This window comes from Pezoporus wallicus, unplaced genomic scaffold (assembly GCF_028554395.1).
Source record: "Pezoporus wallicus isolate ANWC-B61680 ecotype Strahan unplaced genomic scaffold, APGP_CSIRO_Pwel_v1 contig_6789, whole genome shotgun sequence".
Classification (NCBI taxonomy): domain Eukaryota; kingdom Metazoa; phylum Chordata; class Aves; order Psittaciformes; family Psittacidae; genus Pezoporus; species Pezoporus wallicus.
Window position 1 is genome coordinate 471,919 of NW_026637361.1, and position 19,489 is coordinate 491,407.

General features: G+C 39.4%; 1 protein-coding gene across 16 annotated transcripts in view; it reads left to right on the forward strand.

Moving 5' to 3' along the window:
• The window catches only part of BLTP1 (bridge-like lipid transfer protein family member 1), a 117,474-nt gene that overhangs the window by 38,178 nt on the left and 59,807 nt on the right, over positions 1–19,489 (forward strand). For 14 of the 16 annotated variants that reach the window (XM_057405120.1, XM_057405126.1, XM_057405130.1 and 11 more), the window contains 12 exons: positions 3,703–3,930; positions 4,502–4,642; positions 7,147–7,323; positions 9,643–9,771; positions 12,062–12,181; positions 13,788–14,065; positions 14,556–14,806; positions 15,250–15,508; positions 15,926–16,769; positions 17,654–17,724; positions 18,188–18,361; positions 18,671–18,791. In XM_057405120.1, coding sequence (XP_057261103.1) covers positions 3,703–3,930; positions 4,502–4,642; positions 7,147–7,323; positions 9,643–9,771; positions 12,062–12,181; positions 13,788–14,065; positions 14,556–14,806; positions 15,250–15,508; positions 15,926–16,769; positions 17,654–17,724; positions 18,188–18,361; positions 18,671–18,791 — 2,793 coding nt within the window. The remainder of the gene's footprint in view (positions 1–3,702; positions 3,931–4,501; positions 4,643–7,146; positions 7,324–9,642; positions 9,772–12,061; positions 12,182–13,787; positions 14,066–14,555; positions 14,807–15,249; positions 15,509–15,925; positions 16,770–17,653; positions 17,725–18,187; positions 18,362–18,670; positions 18,792–19,489) is intronic. The other 2 variants (XM_057405122.1, XM_057405132.1) reach the window with 1 other exon arrangement.

The window sequence follows — 19,489 nt, forward strand, 5'->3', positions numbered from 1 at the left end:
TGCTGAAAAGCAGAGCAAATAAGCTTTGCTTAACTTCTGAGGGTTTTTTGATTTGGCCACAGAGCAATGCTTAATTCATATGCAGTAACACTAAGAATACTTCAGAGACTCAGTACTAGATGGTATAATTATATGTCCACAGGAGTCATTATTCCCAGGCTGATAATGAGCCTCCCGTTTCCACGGACTTTTTTCAAGGACATGGGTACTCCTAGTTGCTTATTTTTCCTTGTACACTTCCTCTTTGCTTGCTTGTGCTGCAGACTTGTACTTACAAAAGAGCAGAGAAGATTTAGAAAACAAGGCACAGAAAAAGGAAGGAGGAGAGCAAGAAAATTCGTAAGATTCGAATCTGTTTCAGTTTAATGTTCTGTCTAGTACTCATTTATCTGCATCCCACAAATCACCAGTGGAGCTTGTAGTAGTTGGAATATTTCTGTCAACATGAGAGGCTGAGGAACTGAATTACTTTCTAAAAATGAATGAAGTAGAATCATAGAATCATAGAATAGTTAGGGTTGGAAAGGACCTTAAGATCATCTAGTTCCAACCTCCCTGCCATGGGCAGGGACACCTCATACTAAACCATCTCACCCAAGGCTTCGTCCAACCTGACCTTGAACACTGCCAGGGATGGAGCATTCACAACCTCCATGGGCAACCCATTACAGCATCTCACCACCCTAACAGGAAAGAATTTCCTCCTTATATCCAATCTAAACTTCTCCTGTTGAAGTTTTAACCCATTACCCCTTGTCCTGTCACTACAGTCCCTTATGAAGAGTCCCCCCCCAGTATCCCTATAGGCCCCCTTCAGGTACTGTAAGGCTGCTATGAGGTGTCCATGCAGCCTTCTCTTCTCCAGGCTGAACAGCCCCTACTTTCTCAGCCTATCTTCATACGGGAGTAGCTCCAGTCCCCTGATCATCCTCGTGGCCCTCCTCTGGACTTGTTCCAACAGTTCCATGTCCTTTTTATGTTGAGGACACCAGAACTGCACATAATACTCCAAGTGAGGTCTCACAAGAGCAGTGTAGAGGGGCAGGATCACCTCCTTCGACCTGCTGGTCACGCTCCTTTTGATGCAGCCCAGGATATGGTTGGCTTTCTGGGCTGCAAGCAGACACTGCCAGCTCATGTTCATTTTCTCATTGACCAGCACCCCCAAGTGGTTCTCCACAGGGCTGCTCTGAATCTCTTCTTTGCCCAACCTGTAGCTGTGCCTGGGATTGCTCCCACCCAGATGTAGGACCTTGCACTTGTCATGGTTAAATTTCATGAGGTTGGCATCAGCCCACCTCACAAGCATGTCAAGGTCCCTCTGGATGGCATTCCTTCCCTCCAGCATATCAACCGAACCACACAGCTTGGTGTCCTCAGCAAACTTGCTGAGGGCGCACTCAATCCCACTGTCCATGTCAGCAACGAAGATGTTGAACAAGACTGGTCCCAATACCGATCCCTGAGGGACACCGCTCATTACTGGTCTCCAGCTGGACATTGAGCCATTGACCACAACTCTTTGTGTGCGGCCATCCAGCCAGTTCTTTATCCACCGAGTGGTCCATCCATCAAATTGATGTCTCTTCACTTTAGAGACAAGGATGTCGTGTGGGACAGTGTCGAACGCTTTGCACAAGTCCAGGTAGATGACATCAACTGCTCTACCCCATCTGTCAGTTCCATAGCCCCATCATAGAAGGCCACCAAATTGGTCAGGCAGGATTTCCCCTTAGTGAAGCCATGCTGGCTGTCACCAAGCACCTTGTTGATTTTCATGTGCCTTAGCATGCCTTCCAGGAGAATCTGCTCCAAGATTTTGCCAGGCACAGAGGTGAGACTGACTGGTCTGTAGTTCCCCAGGTCATCCATTTTCCCCTTCTTGAAAATGGGGGTTATATTTCCCTTTTTCCAGTCATCAGGAACTTCACCTGACTGCCATGATTTTTCAAATATGATGGAGAGTGGCTCCTTCAGGACCCACGGATGGATCTCATCAGGACCCATGGACTTGTGCACGTTCAGGTTTTTAAGATGGTCTCGAGCCAGATTCTCTCCTACAGTGGGCCCAAGGTCTTCATTCTCACAGTGTCTGCGGCTACGTTCCAAGGCTTGGGTGGTTTGGTCAAAGCCTTTGCCAGTGGAGACTGAGGCAAAGAAGTCATTCAGAACCTCAGCCTTCTCCAAATCATGTGTAGCCAGTTCTCCCGAGAGCTTCCAGAGGGGGCCTACGTTGTCTGTTTTGTTTTTTTTTTGCTACATACCTGTAGAATCCCTTCCTGTTATCCTTAACATCTCTAGCCAAATTTACTTCTAACTGGGCCTTAGCTTTCCTAACCTGGTCCCTAGATTCCTGGACAACATCCCTGTGCTCTTCCCAGGCCGCCTGTCCTTGCTTCCACCTTTTATAAGCCTCTTTTCTCATTTGAATTTTCCTCAGCATCTCCTTATCCATCCAAGCAGGTCTCCTGGCCCTCCTGTTGCACTTCCTTCTAGTTGGGATGCAACACTCCTGAGCTTGTAGCAGGTGATCCTTGAATATCCACCAAGAGTCTTGGGCCCCCCTGCCCTCTAGGGCTATATCCTATGAAACCTTACTAAGCAGGTTCCTGAAGAGGCCAAAGTCTGCTCTCTTGAAGTCCAGGGCAGTGAGCTTGCTGCACGCTCTTCTCACTGTCCTGAGGATCTTGAATTTGACCATCTCATGATCACTGCATGCAAGGCTGCCCTGGAGCATCACATTTCCAACGAGCCCTTCCCTGTTGGTGAGCACAAGGTCAAGCATGGCACCTCTCCTTGTTGGCTCTTCTGTTACTTGCAGAAGGAAGTTGTCTTCCACACAATCGAGGAACCTCCTGGATTGCTTGTGCCAGGCCGTAACCGTGTTTCTCTTTGGTCAGAAAGGATTTTGCTTCACAGAATGTTGAGTCCCCAGCACTTCCCATGTACTGAATTAACAAGAAAAGATAACCTGCATCATTCAGGAAATTCTTCTTGAGAGATGCTCCTTTTATTTTGGGTGTGTTTTTTTTTTTTTCCCCCTAGGCGGTGAGGAGGTGACAAATTATCAGAAATGTGTTCCTGATGCATTTAAATCAGGAAGTTGATTATTTTGTTTATTTGTGTTTTCCTTTTTTTTTGATTATCAATGGATTTTCTGTTTCCAGTAGAATTTGGCAAAGTTACTTCGTTACTTTGGTCTTAGATAATTGCAGGGGATTTGCTTAGAAACCAGGTGAGTTTTAGACCCAAGGGGAGAAATGTTTATAAACTAATATTTTGTGAGCATGTTTATGACTTTGAAACCTGCTGATTTCAGAAGGTTGGATGAGAGTAGCATCCTGCAGGATGTGTTTTGTCTTATTGCTCTCCAAGTTCTCTAAAAGCACAAAATCTGTTTTAAAATGTCAGTAGTAGTATTTCAGAATTGTTATTGGTATTGCATGCATGTAGAATATCAGTACTTTGAGAACTACTGAGAGGCTTATTTAAGGTAACGATTTTTCATTAATGTACGTATGTATAATAAGTATGTATTTTAAAAATATAAGTATGTATATGTATATTTCCTCAGTTATAGGTTGTAGCTATGCTGCTTATTTTAGGGAGGACTAACATAGAAAGATTGGATTTGTATTTCATTACTTTGCCTGTATGTTTTTGCTTTGTTTTCCATATATTCATAATTGTTCTTTTTCCTAGGAAAACTATTTTGGAGAAGATGACATGTACACTGATTTTGAAGAAGTTATTTCAAGCCCTGTTTTGTCACTGTCAACGTCTTCAAGCTCTGGATGGACAGCTGTTGGAGTTGAGAATGACAAAAAAGAAAATGAAAGTTCAGTCAAGCCAGTTCACCCACTTACTTTACGCCCATGGGATATCACTGTGCTTGTGAATTTGTACAAAGTACATGGGCGACTACCAGTGGTAAGTACTTTAGAATATTAAAATAAGTTCCTTCATGGTTTGTTTTTTTTTTTTTCCTCTAGTTTTATAATCCAGAGTTAAATTTAACTCCTTGGAACATGAAGTTAGGGTGGCACCTACCAAAGTGTGTGTATACTTTCTACTAAAACTGTGGTTATCTGAACCAATTTGAGATATAACTTATTTTGCTTTTCTGGGAGGCAGAGCTGGATAACTTTTAACATGATTTTTATTCAGTAAACTTATATTTTTGATGATGGACCGTTATGGTTTATCTGCAAATTAGCAAGACTGTCTCCTAATGGTGCATTCTGCTCTGTGCACCTGCATTCTGAGGAATCCCTGGGAGTAAGAACCCAGATAAAAATATGTTGGGTTTGCCCAAATGGGTTTGAATTGCTGGTTATGAAATTGTGGAAAGGCTTTTGAAGTTGCACATGCTTCTTTTGAAGTATCCACTTGTAGGAGAATTAGTATGCTTCCTGCTCACAGGTTTGCTTCTCATCTTAAAATTTCAGCCATGTTGTGAGTTTTCAGTTTCTGCAAAAGATGTTTTTAATTTTCATTTTAGCATTGCAGTCCAGATGGTCCTGAGTGCCCTACAGCTTTCTTGGAAAGGTTGTGTTTTGAGATGAAGAAAGGATTTAGGGAAACAATGCTTCAACTCGTGCTATCTCCAGTGAATTTGTTTCTGAATGACAACTATCAGGTAGTAAGTTGGTTTTACATGTTTGAGTGTGTGTGTCTCTGTTGTGGAAGTTGACATGATCTTAAAATTGTATTTGTTTTTGTTTATGCACGTATTAGTTTCATTAAAAGCAATGATACTTACTGTGCCTTACAGACCATATTGTTTTCAATTGCTGTGTCCTGAAATACATTGCTGCTGATGGCCTATATGTAATTATCTTACGGACATTACAGTGTTTGAAAACTGGAATACTGTATATGGATGAAGATGTATGTCACCCTATTTTTTTGCTTGTTTAGTCTTTCCAAATGTGCCACAAGCACAGAATACCTTTAGTATAACCACTGACTGTAGACTGACAGATAAAGGAATCGGAAGCAATGAACTTTCGTGATGGCAAAAAGTTATATGACAGAGATTAGAAACAATTTCTTGTTGTGGTGTGAGAGAGGGTGATCAGATATTGGAACAGGCTGCCCAGGGAAGTGGTGGAGTCACTGTCCATGAAGTGTTCACAAACCGTGTAGAGGAGGCCCTTAGTGACATGATTTAGTGATAGACTTGGCAGTGCTGGGGAACAGTTGGACTTGATGATCTTAAAGGTCTTTTCTAACCTGCTTGATTCTGTGATTTTAAGAAGTTCCACATTAGCCCTTAGGTTTTTGAGATGTTATTCTGTCGACCTCTGGTTAGTAAAGAGGAAATTCTCAGTGAGAATGTAGAATCTACACATCTTGGGTTTTTGTTGCAGTGCTGCAGTTGTCTTCAGCAGCAGTCTGAAGAAAGTGATGGTGTGACGTCACAGGAATTGCAGATGCATAATCTATATGGGATTAATAGAGTTGGCTTTTGAGATAGCTGCAGAAATTGAATGTACTGACAACAAGGTGGCAGACAAAATTCTGTTTTCTTCATAGCTTTTGTCAAGAGCTAAGTATCTGGATTGTAGGGCTTGTTTTTCAACTAAATGAAGTTATCAGAAGGTGCATTTGATACTGATTACAGTTACAGCTTGAACATACAAACCTTTATATAATGAAAAAATGCATCTCCTAAATTTCCAGTTATGTTGGAACTGGATCTGCTGGATACAGATCTGCTGGAAGTTTTTTGTATTTTTTGTTTTGTTTCTTTATGCCATGAGGTATCCAAGCATTTGAATAGCTGCTTATTTAAGAATACAGTTTGTTTTGTGCACTGAATGAGACCCTTAAATGTTTTTCAAAACTGTAACTTAATTATTGTATTGCAGTTAATATGTATAAGGAAGCAGAAATGAGGTTGCAGGGAAAACCTCTTTTTATTTTATTATTATTTGATTTCCCAGTCATGACTTATTGCATGATTTTTCTTCAGTATTCTTGCAGTTTAGACTTAGTAACACTGTGGTTATGTACCTTGCCTTAGGTTTTATATGCTCTCTCTGGTTGGATTTATTTTAATTCAGACAAATAAGACTTCTGCCTGGGAATTTCTTTTGGTAGAAATAATAAAAATGCAGAGCATGTTTTTAAAAATACTGTGAAGAAAGTTTTGATCAGTTATGTGTGTTACTGTTACCTAGTGTTTGGTATTAATTCTTTCCATTTAATGTTGGAAACACTAATATTTTGTGTTTTAATAAATTCACCCTTTACTCACAGTATGTATCTCAAAAATGCTGTTTCCTAGTTCCCAGTTCAATCTTAAAATGAGAAGTTTACAGTAGTAATATATAGAGAACAGGAATTGTTGCTCTGCCTAGTAGGGCAAGTATCATTGCTTTATGCTTCCCATTTATGTTGTTCTGAAATAGCGTCTGAATTGAGACATAGGTCACTGGTGATATCAAAAGAATGGGGATTGTTTTTACTTAATTAAGCAACTCCAGAGGGTTTGCTGACAGTGAAAACCAAACCAGGCAAGATAACAAGCTGGAAAAACTGAATGAAAGAGAAATTTAGCTGTTTACTTCCGGGCTTTAATCCACAGCTTAGTTCCACACAGTCACAAACTTCTGGTGTATGTCTGTGCTTGTGTATGTATCTTTTTTTTTATTTCTCTGGCTGTTGGAGTAATATTCTTTTGAAAAGTATTACAATCATGTTCTTTTTATTTTTATATAATGTGTCAACTTTCTGATAGTAGCAGACTTTCATAAGTCATGGTTTTTAAGCTTTTGATCACTCCCATTGTTAAGCATGTTTTTCAATTCATTTGTTATATTTTATTGCTGTAATATTTAACAGATGGTGTCTAGAGGTCACTGTGGATTTCACTAAGAGGAGGTTGTTGATGATGGTTGCTAAAAATTAAAACAAACTTAGGTTAGGTAAACTTCTCTTGCAACAAATCCTAAGATTTGCATAAATGTTGTTGTGTGGGTAATACTGAGAAGTCTTGAGGCTGTCCAGCTGTATAGAAGTCAACAGGATTTAAGAGGTGCAGGTGAATGTGCAATCAGCTATCTCTGGTTACACAGTTTTTGCACTTTGTATTAATGTATTCTTTGTAAATATTAACTTAAACTTCCTTGTCTTTAACAGCGACCTGCAGTGGATGAAGTTCTTCGGGAGGGCCATATCAGCCTGTCAGGTCTGCAGTTGCGTGCTCATGCGATGTTTTCAGCGGAAGGCCTGCCTCTTGGAAGTGATACTTTAGAATATGCGTGGCTTATAGATGTACAGGCTGGAAGTCTTACAGCCAAAGTTACAGCACCACAGGTACTACTAGAAGCTAAATTCAACATAATTACCTTTCTTCTTTCTTGTATAACTGGGGTAGCACTGATTTTTGGAAAGCACATCATCTCAGCTGAATTTGGATGCATCCCTGCCTTAAGTAGCCTTAATTTTATAGTTTGAAAATCTAATAATTTCTATAAATGGATAGGAGATGGCAAAAGGGCTTAATCTGATATTCATTGTCAATCTAGGTGTAACAGTGGCTAGTGTTATGTAAGAATTTGAAAGGGTAATGTAACTGGTCAAATCAGTAATGAACACTGTTGTTGCTATATGTAGACACAGGTGCGCTACATCTGTGTATGTTAATGTACTTTACTACTGATTAGAAAGGCAACCACAGTATCTTTAGGCACTTTTAAGCAGGTTTAATCTGTAAATAGAGAAGGTGTTTTGAGATGCCTTCAGCCATAAACTAGGTAACCTGGTGAAGAGGAGAAAGGAAAATCCATTCAAAAGTTTTAAGTATGAGATGACTTAGTTGTCTGTGACGTTCTCTGAGGTTACTTTTATCTTGTAATGCTGACTTCTGGAGATGCAGGTTTGTTACCCCTGCTGGGTAACTCTCTGGGAAGGACAAATGAAGTATTCAGTTTTGATTGCAATCTGAAAGGCAATTTGATATCCCTCAGCTGTAAGGTTTTTGGATATATGTAGGCATTTGCATGAAGGGATGCTGCCAGCAATAAGGATATCAAGTTGAGCATCTGGTGAGAATTTACTTTGCAAATAAAGTTCTGCCTTTCCATAGAAAGCTATGGACAAAGCACATTTTAAAGACAAAGCACATTTTAAAGAAGACGTTAAATGAGATCATTTGTGGGAATATAGTATGGGCGTGTCTCAGGAGAGTAGGTGGTAGCTCAGTCATGCTGCTCACTGCCGAAATTCAGTTGTTTTCTTTCACAGTATTAGATTTTCTTAGCACTTATTTTAGTTTTGCCATTTATGTTGCTTTTATTTTTCTAGATGTATTAAAGTACACAATAGGCAGATCAGTTTGATCTATTTGTGGTGCAGGCTGCCAGATATTTAAAAAAATTTTTCTTTGTCAGTGTATTCTGAGACATGAGAAAAGTACACAAAATCTGTTTAGTAGTTACTGTTTGGTTTATTTGTTCCCCACATCTTTTACATCATCATATTCCTCTAAAAGGTGGAGTTATTTTCTAGGATTAAACATGTGTTTCGTTAGGAGACTTCTGCAGCAAATAAAACCAAAAAAAGGCATACAAGTGATTTCAGTAAATCTAAAGAATAGACTCCAGATACATTTTTATGGTACATATAAAGACTTTTGTGGCAGTATTTCCCAAAATGCTACCACTGATTTAAATAAGCTATAGTATTTACTCCACTGCTCTATGCTTCAAAATCAAACCTACTTGATTCAAAGTACTCTAAGGTTAGAGAACATTTTTAAATGCTTAATGCACCTTAAAGCTTTTCTTTCGCTACAAAGCCATTCTCGGTTGTATGCTTCATACAGGATTTTTATTTTATTTTTTGTTGCTAGCACTGCTGTGGAGCAGAACTTGCATTTGCTGTTTCAGAGTCATTGGCTTTTTTCCCTCCGGTACTGTGATGTATTGCAAGAATCTGTGAAGGGACAACACCAAAGGGAGGAGGAGAAGTTTTGTGGTCTCAGTCACAGCTATATTAAATTCTATTTAAATTACTGCTGATTTTAAGTGCCCTTTCCTTTGGCTAGCCAAAGAAAACCCATTTCCCTCTCCTAATAGAGGCAGACAGTCATAAATCATTTCCTTTATGAATAAGCTAACTATATAAGACTTAAATCAACAGTGGTCTAATGACTAGGTCTAGGGAGCAATGTTCTTTTAGCCAGTTTCCTCCTGTGCTCTCTAAATGTAACTTTGTTAATTATGTACAAGGAAGTCTGGCATTTAACTTATGGTATAGAGTATTTCCAAGTATTTTTTAAGGTAAATTAAGGGGAGCTCTGTCTTTACAATGAAGTTCTTAGTTGACTGAAATAGCAAAAGCTTTTTTGCTACATTAAGAAATAATTAGGAAATTGTTTTATGTCGCAGTGTTTTCCATGAAAAACTACAGACTTGCATGTTGTGGCCCAGACACAAATAAAAATCAGTCTTGAGTAACAGGAAATAGACTGTGTGTAGGCAAGGTAATGCAGCCAGAATGTTATGGTGGAGTCTTTTCTTTGTTTTTATTCCTGCTCCCAACAATTGGTAATGTTCACTGAATCCTCTGTGGAATACTGGAAGTTCATTTTGTGTACTTACTACTGGACAATGTGTTGTTATTTGCTTACAGCTTACATGTCTCCTGGAATGGGGGCAGACCTTTGTGTTTCATGTGGTGTGCCGGGAGTTTGAACTGGAAAGGCCAAAATCTATAATAATGTGCCAGCATGGAATTGATCGTCGGTTTTGTGACTCTAAGGTAACCTTTCACCTGTCTTAATTGCTTGCTCTATTTGCACAGGTTCATAGAATAGTAGAATGATTTGTACTGGAAGGGACCTTAAATATCATCTAATTTTAACCTCTCTGCCATGAGCAGAGATACCTTCCATTAGACCAGGTTGCTCAAAGCCTTATCCCTCTCGGCCTTGGATACTGCCAGGAATGGGGCAGCCGCAGCTTCTCTGGACAACCTGTGCCAGTGCCTCACCACCCTCACAGTTAAAACTTTCTTCCTAATAGCTAATCTGAATCTCCTCTCTTTCAGTTTAAAGCCATTCCTCCTTGTCCTGTCACTACATGCCCTTGTAAAAAGTCCTTCTCCAGGTTTCTTGTAGGTCCTCTTCAGGCTTTGAAAGCTACTCTTAGGTCTTCCCTGAGCCTTATCTTCTCTAGTCTGAACAATCCCAACACTCTCAGCCTGTCATCGTAGCAGAGGTGCTCCAGCCCTCAGAATGTCTTTGTGGCCTTCTCTGGACTTGCTCCAGCAGGTTCATATCCCTCTTGTGTGGGGACCACAAAGTTGGACGCAGTACTCCAGGTGGGGTCTCACCAGGTGTCGTGTGAAAGGGGGGAAGATTTTCTTGACCACTAGTGTTTGATCTATCAGTGCTCCAGGACAGCAGAGACCCTTGTGCCTCACCAGTGTAAGTGTCCCATTATAGGGACTCTTCCCCGACCAGTCCTGCTGGATCAGAGGGTGATTCTACTGATGTGTGATGGGAAAGGTGCCAACAGCATCAGGGGGACCCCCTCAGTGGGTCTGCTCACTTCATTCATATGTTACCCACTGCTGGTGACTGCTAGTGCCCATGAAGGACTAACACTAACAGTTTACAGAATAACACTCTTAAATTAATATAAAATTGTGACAAATTAAGGTTTGTGATTGCTGGTGATAGGGAATGTCTGCAAAAATAAGCTTGAAGCAATACACAGCCAGACTATAACCACTAAGAGCAGCTGGAGTGAGGTAGTTATTTTGTGCACATAAAATGTAAAGCTCTTACCCGATAGGTGTCCCTGTGGGGGAGAAGACAGGTTCAGCCTGTTGACTGATCCCAGAAGTTGTGATGGAGTCTGCCCTATCTCCCTGCCTCTGTTATTCACTTTTATACTTTTCTTTCCTCTCAGGTGGAGCTTGAGTGACTCCTGTCACATATTCTTTTATTATGATAGGTGTAAAATTCTCTCGCTTCTCATTTAAAGAGAGAGACGATAAAAATATAAAGTGCATGCTTGGTGAAGGGTGGTGGTACCTTGGAGGTGGGAACTTTGGGATGGAGGTGTGCGTTAGTGTGATAATGAGATTATAATGAGCAAGGTTCACCTAAGAAAAGTGATTTTGGCACAGCTGTTGGCTCAGTAACGAACATCTTTTCCTTCCCATTTGATAGCTGCTATGTGGCTTATCAGCTGCATGGTACCATCAAGTTCCCAGTCCTGCAGGGAGTACAACAGAGCCTGGCTGCAGTGTCTCGACTCCACTCCACCCTCCATTGCTCCTCTAGGATAGGTTGTGTTGCCCAGGGAGACATGGTGGAGTAGATTCCGTGCATACCTACCATCTTGGAAGTGACAACTGTTTTTTGCAACTTCTGTTAGACCGCAGTTTTTTCTAATTTTTCCCCAACAGTGATTTTCCCACACCAGTGAGGACTAGAGAAGAATCCCTCCCTCAACCTTCTGGTCATGCTGCTGGGGATGCAGCCCAGGACATGGTTGGTTTCTGGGCTGCAGGTGCACATTGCTGGGTCATGCTGAGCTTCTCATGGACCAACACACCCAAGTCTTTCTGTTCAGGGCTGCTCTCAATCCAGTCTCAGCCCAGTTTGTATTTGTACTTAAAAACTGTTCTTTGGAACAGTTTAGAAATCCAGCCTTAAGGTTCTAAAGAAACATGGAGTATATAGTAAGATTGGATGTTCCCTTTGTTAAATTTTAGCTAATCATGTTTTAGAAAGAAAAGTGATTCTCTGGATTTTCCCGAGGAGATGCACAGTGTTTTCATGCTGTATGATTTACTTTGAGAATTGGTATTCACAGAAGTCATGCCTAGTGTTTTACCTCTGCTGTGACAGGTACGAGCCAAAAGGCATACTCCAGTGTTCTTTAAGAGGAAAAGGTCATACTTCCCCTCGGGCTCTTAGCGCATTTCTGTGGTAATTTTTCAACCCATATTCTCTGTTGATGAAAACTTTCTTTGGTGGGAGACTTAGGCTGACAGTTTATAGTTCCATACGCTACTTTTTTTTTTTTTTTTTCTTCAGATGAACTGTGTCCCTGGGCCTTGCCCAACATCCGATGACTTAAAGTACACTATGACACGCTTAGCCATGGATGGAGCAGATCTGTATGTGGTAGAACATGGCTGTGCCACCAATATAAAGGTAAAAATAATTTATCTTAACATCAATTAAAATATTTCTTTGTCAATAGAGTTCTTTGTATTTTTTTAATAGAATAGTTATTTGAATTTATTGCTTGCTTACATGCAATGGACTAAACAAATCTGTTGAAACTTCAGTTGATAAAAGGTTGGCTTGGACTGGGCCAGGAGTAGTTACTTTGGCTTTTGCTTGGTAATTCCATTAATGATTTTAGAAAATGGTAAGGAGGAGTGGATGCCTGCCAAAATAAGAGTGGACGCTGCAGGACTGGTGTAAAAAATGTGAGAAAACACTAGGCAGTATAAATGTCAGTGTCTGTACTTGAGAGCTTATAAGAACCTGCGCTGTGAGTTAGTAACTCAGCAACTGGAAATGATTGATAGGGATTTTGTACAAGTTGATGCTTGATAACTCCTAACCATCTTATGTGATACAGCTGTTTGAATTAAGATATATCTTTAGTAGAGATGGGAGAAGTATTAGGGGCACTGCCTAACTGAATCTAGAATACTACGTTGTATATCTGCTGTTCAAAACAGAATAAGCAGAGAGGAGCTGATATTCTCTCTGATATCCTATCATACAAAAGAAAATTGGAATAATTTACTCAACGTAGCAAAATGTAAGTTGAGACAATTGAGTTATGGTAACAACAGAAAAAGTGCTATGGTGGTACAAGAGACCAGTAGTTGTGCTGTCCGTTAATGAGTTTGGTTGCAAAATGTAGATTTAACATGTAAGGTTTTGGGACAGCTTCACATTATGAGCAAGAATCTTAACAGGCAGGGCTATGCCACCTTTTATTAGTGTACACCAGTGCTGGGGAAGATTGATACTGTATGAGCAGTTGGGTTATTTGTACAGTGACCAGTTTCCACAGTTAAGCACAGGAGTATAGCAAAAACTTTTGGTTTATCTTTGGAGAGGGTTGGCTCCAGCCAGTACTTTAATAGGTGAGATGCAGGCTCCTGTTTGGTTCACCAAAACTACTTGAGTTAATGCCAATACAAGAAACAGAGTGTGATTGCCTAGGGACTACTACAACACAATTCATGTGGATCTTGGTTAAGATTTAGGATGTGGAATTTCTTGAGTTTTGCAGTGTTTTACATGGCAGTCTCACAGAGGTATTTATTAATTGTAGAGTTAATATGGCTTTTTTATTCAAAGTATGTAATCAGTGTTTTAGTCTAAGAAAATATGATATAAACCATATAAACTCAAGATATCTGATTTTGAAAGTTTCCAGTTCTTGTTTTTTAGATGGCAACGAAGAGTTTCATGCTGGTTTAATTTTTTTAAGCATTCATTACAACACCTATCCGAAGTTGAGCTTCCTTTTTTTGATCCCTTTACAAAAGGAGACTCCTAAATAGAGTTTTTCGTAATTCAGAGCTGGCTAAAGCTGATTTTTAAGCTTGCTGCCTTTTGTGTGTGTGCATATGCTTGCACATAAACCCGGTTCTCTGGGGTGTTTTTTTTTGAGAGAACAGTTTACTGAGATCTTCCTGGAATGTAGCAGGTGGTGTGTTAACTGGTTTGAGGCTACCCTTTCTCTGTTTCACTCATGGCTTATCAGAGTTCATGTTTTAAATCACATTTTCAGATGGGTGCTATACGTATTGCAAACTGCAACCTCCACAACCAGTCTGTTGGAGCAGGTGTAAGTGCTGCTGTTCAAGACTTTCAACTGAGACAGTATGTTGAGCAGGTGAACAATTGCAGAACTGGTCTTCAGCCGATATTAAGAAGGGCATATTGGCTGGAAGCTGGCTCTGTCAACTTGGGGCTCATCACTGCTGACATCGCTTTGGCTGCAGATCATCCTACTAAACATGAAGTGCAGAGACACTTCTTAGAAACACATGATAGCCGAACTAAGAGGTAAGAGAAGATGATCAGGGAGAGGCGGAAATCAAATTTGTCTTCTGTTCTGAGGCTGCACTGAAAACAGGCTTAAAGAGTCCTAAGCAAGCTGGTGAGCAGCTGTGAACAAGATGCCTGGTGTGACTATGATTTGTGTGTCTCCCCAAACAGCAGTTGCCTCTGGCATAAATAACATTACACCAGTTTGGAGTGTGTTTGCAGTGCTTGCCTCTGTGGAGAGAAAGCATGTGTTATGGCAGGTGGTCATAATCTCTGCCTGAGCATGGTTGCCTGAGAACTGCATATTCATTTGTAGTTTGCTCCTTTGTGAAGCTGATGCTTCATTTTGTGTCTGACATCTGTTTCAGATACAAATCATTTCATGCTAGGTGAAATAGGAGTTCACGTAGAAGAGAGGGATATCTTTTAATCTTGTTGTCACTGAATTTAAACATACTAAGGGTGACATGGTCATGTTTTTGTTTTCTGTTCTTCTGTGTTTGTACAGATTGTGGTTTTTGTGGCCCGATGATAATCTGAGGAACAAGAGAAGCAAGAACAAGTGTGGCTGTCTTGGTGGTTGTCGATTCTTTGGTGGCACATTAACAGGACTAGATTTTTTCAAACTTGAGGAACTGACACCTTCAAGCAGCTCTGCTTTCTCAAGTACAAGTGCAGAATCTGATATGTTTTATGGACAGTCTTTACTGCAGCCAGGAGAATGGATAATTACAAAGGAGATTCCTAAAATTTTAGATGGTGAGAATGCATCATACTCTAATTTTACTTGATTTTGCCTAGAAGCTATTTTCTTAACTGCACATTAGTGTTCAGTCTTTCCAGTTCTGGTTAATGAGTAGTACTTGTTGTGCTCTTGTGCAAGAGCTCATGTAGTGGCATGGGCATTTCTAAGAGCAGACAGTCACTTTCATATATGGAACTTTTATATTGATGTGTGACTGCTTTCTGAGTAAGAAGTTTTTAACTTGCATCTGTTCTACTTGCATATAAAGGAGTCTACCAAGACAATCTGATGTTTTGCTGATATTATTTTATTCAGTTTTGTTAGTACAGCATGCTAGAATGTGTATGCATTTCAAAACTAGGGCTTTTATGTAACACTGATTTTTATTTCAGTGGGCAGGGAAGAGACCATTGCAGTTGTGTTGCCAGATGTTCAATTTTTCTGTTTCTGATACTAGGTAAAGCAAATGGTGTAAAAAGAAAGGACTGGGATTACAGATCTATGGGTACAGAAACAGAAAGAAAAGTACAACATCTGAGCCTACAAGTACCACTGCGCTCCCATAGCTCCTCATCATCTTCAGAGGAAACAAGCAGTTCTAGTGCTGCGCTCCCCTTGCTTGCAGGTGAGAAGGACAGTCCATCATCAACTACTGAGGATCATTTGGGACAGAAGGAGTTCTTGTCTGGTGCAAAAAGGGAAGATGGTCATGGAAGGTTAGTACTCTTTGTCTAGGTGGAAGTATAATTTGACTCTTGAACATGTTATGACAGAAAAAAACCTTACATTCAGCAATTTATAAAGTGTTGGTTATTTTCTAATGGTACTACTGAAATGCATTCCCTAGTTTGAATACAACTTTAAATCCCTAATGGGGCTGGTTACCTCATCTGGGTAGAAAATTCAGTGTGTGAGACAACAGTACTTGCCATTAATGTTCGTTTTTCTTCCTGTATATGTAGAAAAGTGGACTAACAAGTGGCAGAATTTAGTCTGAAATCAGCATTAATGAAACAATTGCTCTGTTAATAGAAAGTCATGGAATCACTGAAGTGTTTGACATCTGCTATAATGCAAACAGGTGAATCATTAATAAGAAAATAAGCAAATGAACCTTTAATTTTTGTTTCCAGTGTTGCTGTTGAGGGTGCAGGGGGCAGCCCTGCATCCCCTGGCACCCAGGAAAAGCCTGTAGGTCAGTCTCCCCTGAGGTCTCCACTCAAACGGCAAGCGTCGGTGTGCTCCACACGGCTTGGGAGCACCAAAAGCCTCACAGCAGCCTTCTATGGAGACAAGCAGCCTGTTCCCGTTGGTGTGCAGTTCAGCAGTGATGTGTCTCGCAGTGATGAAAATGTCTTGGACTCCCCAAAGCAAAGGAGGAGCTTTGGTTCTTTTCCATATACTCCATCTGCAGATTCAAATTCATTTCATCAGTATCGTTCAATGGATTCCAGTATGTCAATGGCTGATAGTGAAGCTTATTTTTCTGCAGCAGAAGAGTTTGAACCAATAAGTAGTGATGAAGGTCCAGGTACCTATCCAGGGAGGAAGAAGAGAAAAAAGCAAGCTCAGAAAGTTGAATATAGTAGAGGGTCTATTTATCACAGTGTAGAAGGGCCCTTAACAAGCACAGTCCATGGAGAAATTAGTCAAGATGTTAAAACATTGCCAATTAAGACTCATCCTTCCCAGGCTTCATTTGTTTCGGCTCTGGGAGGAGAAGATGAGCATGTTGAGAACATATACGTCATGGAATCTGAGAAGACTGTGGAGCGTGAGCAAATAACTTCCCAGCAGCCTGTAATGGCATGTTACCAAAATTACCTTACACAGTATCAGGTGATCAACTGGTCAGTAAAGCATCCAACTAACAAAAGAACTTCAAAATCCTCATTACATCGCCCTTTAGACCTTGACACGCCAACAAGTGAAGAAAGTTCATCCTCTTTTGAGCAACTTTCTGTCCCGACTTTTAAGGTATGGAAGGTGGAGGAAAAAGGAGTAGAGAAAGGAATAAGAATTTGAAACTACTTAAAACTGCTTAGCACACCAGATGTGTAAATAAAGCTATGAGAAGTTTGGAAATTCTTTGCTTTTAGTTAAGGAATACCTTGGATTTCTAACTTCATATCATGGGGCTATGTGGCTGGGAAGTTCTGAAACAGAAAAGATGGAGTTAGAATTCTGTGGATATATTTCTGAATTATCATTATTGCACTTAAAAATACTGCCTGTTGAGTGATATGCAGCTGAAGGATTATTTGAGTTTTGTTTAAAATTTGCGTTACACACAACTTCAGTAGCAGTACACTTAATACCAATAAGTATAATCTAGGCAGTAAATGCCTTATTTCAAAATAAAATTGAAGCTCAAATTAAAAAAAAAAATTTTGTAAATGTTTGGGCTTTTCATTTTTTGTATTCCTCATGTGATGTGAGCATACATGCTTAAGGAAGCTGAAATACATGAAAAATAATGGAAATTATATAATACATGAAAAATATATATACATGAAAGATATATAATGCATGAAAAATAATGGAAATTATATAAAAATAGGTGTCTGAGCTCTGGACTTTATCTGTTACTACTTTGCAGCAAAAGCTTTGATTTCATGCAAATCTTTCATAGATTAGTATTTGAAGTTGTTTGGGTTTTTTTAAAGCAACTTGTCGCTATCTATGTAAAAAGTTCATAAACTAATCTCTCAGATCATTTAAAAAAATAAGCCCAGGGATTTCTGTATACAGTGTTGTAGCATCTGCATATGAGAGATTCTTTTTAGAAAAAAAATGTAAGGAGAATCTTTATTTGAGGATTCCTTAGGTATTTTTTTTTTTTATTTTCTTTGCACTTCTAGATTGTTAAACAGGGTCTCACAGCCAGTTCATTACTGGACAGAGGCATGCAGCTTACAGGATCAACATCTAAGTAAGTTGAATAGTATATAATTTAAGCGTAGGATTTTTCTGATACTCTTGGTAAATAATTTGGCTCTTGTTAGCCCTTCCAAAATTTGATTTGTAGCAGTAGTTTTCTGTACGGATCTGTCTTAGAACAGTGTTTTATTATGAAATGTTTGGGTTTAGTCAGAAAAAAATTACACCGAGAAAACATTAAATGATTTCACTTGTACCGTGTTCGAGATTATGATTTGCAACTTAATTTAAATTAATTTGGGAGATGCTTATGGCAAGTGTCCATTGCACTGGCAGAAGCTGAACTTGAATCTAGGGAAGGGCCTTTCCCTGGGATTATATTCGTGTGCTTCCTAAGCATTGTGGTAGAAGAAACCTGCCATTATATGCATTTTAATGAAAACTAAAATGATGCCAGGACTCTTCTGTATTTCTTTCACAAACCTAGATTATTAATATGTATTTGACTTGTCTAGTACACCGTATACTCCTTTGGAGAAGAAGTCAGCAGAAAATACAGATGATGAAACAATAACGGAAGAATGGACTTTGGATCACCCTGTCTTCCAGACACGGACAACAGCAATAGTAGAAGTAAAAGGAACTGTAGATGTAGTTCTGACTCCTCTGGTAGCTGAGGCACTGGATAGGTAATTAATTTTACTTTTACTACTGCAGTGTTAATTATGCTAAAAATCATCCAAAATCAAAGCTGGTTTGTTCATCAAAGGTTTAGGTAAAAGGATTGAATAATGTGACTGATGGTACAGTAAGGCTCATGAATGTAATTCTGTATTTCCCATGAAGAAGCTAAATAACGTTATGCTGACCTGTGAAGTGACCTTCATGGCTGTCAGTGCTTATTTTTTTCTCTGTAGTGTTAATTTAAACATTATTGATGATTCCATCATGTGAAACCGTATCTTTAAATGGTCTGCTGTGGGCTTGTTTTCTCTCAGGTATATAGAAGCAATGGTGCATTGTGCTAGCACTCGACACCCAGCAGCAATCGTTGATGATCTGCACTGCAAAGTTCTTCGAGATGCTGTGCAGAACAGCAAGACAAGCTTCTCAGAAAATGTAAGTAAGGGAACAAGAAAAATGCACAAACATTTGCAGGAATATTGTTTTCTATATTTTAAATAAAGAAAGCTTTAATTGAATTCAATGATTTGAGATGTAGGGAAATGCTACATTAATTTGGAGTACATATTTATTTTTATTTTGTGCTTACTGTACGTACATTTTGGTCATACATTCTGTTCTTAGAAATTACTACAACTGATGTTCCTTATGTATTATATCCATATCGGCAATACATCATTTCTTGTTTTACAGTAGCTGGGGAGATAGTTTGAACTTTCCTCTACCTCATACAAAGTTGTGAAAGTGCATGTGTTTTAGCTAGAAAATAATTGTATGGTAGCATCTACAGAATTAAGAGTTCTGTCTAAGTCAATGACCATATTCATATTTTATGATTTATTAAACTTCACAATTATTTACATAATTATTTACTTCATAATAAGTTGTTCTATATAATTTATATATGTAGGACTTAAAATTTCAGCTGAAATCTGGTCATCAGAAAGGTTATTGCAGAATGGCATTGCTACCCTTATAGATCTAGACCTCTATCATACCTGTATGTGCTACAGTCCTTTTTCTAGAAATCATGGTATTGTGCTTTAAATGATGTTGGAATCTCTTGCTGTTTCAATACTAAAAAACTATCCTGTTAATCTTTAGCTTAGGAGCTCTGAGTTTCAGTGAGAATA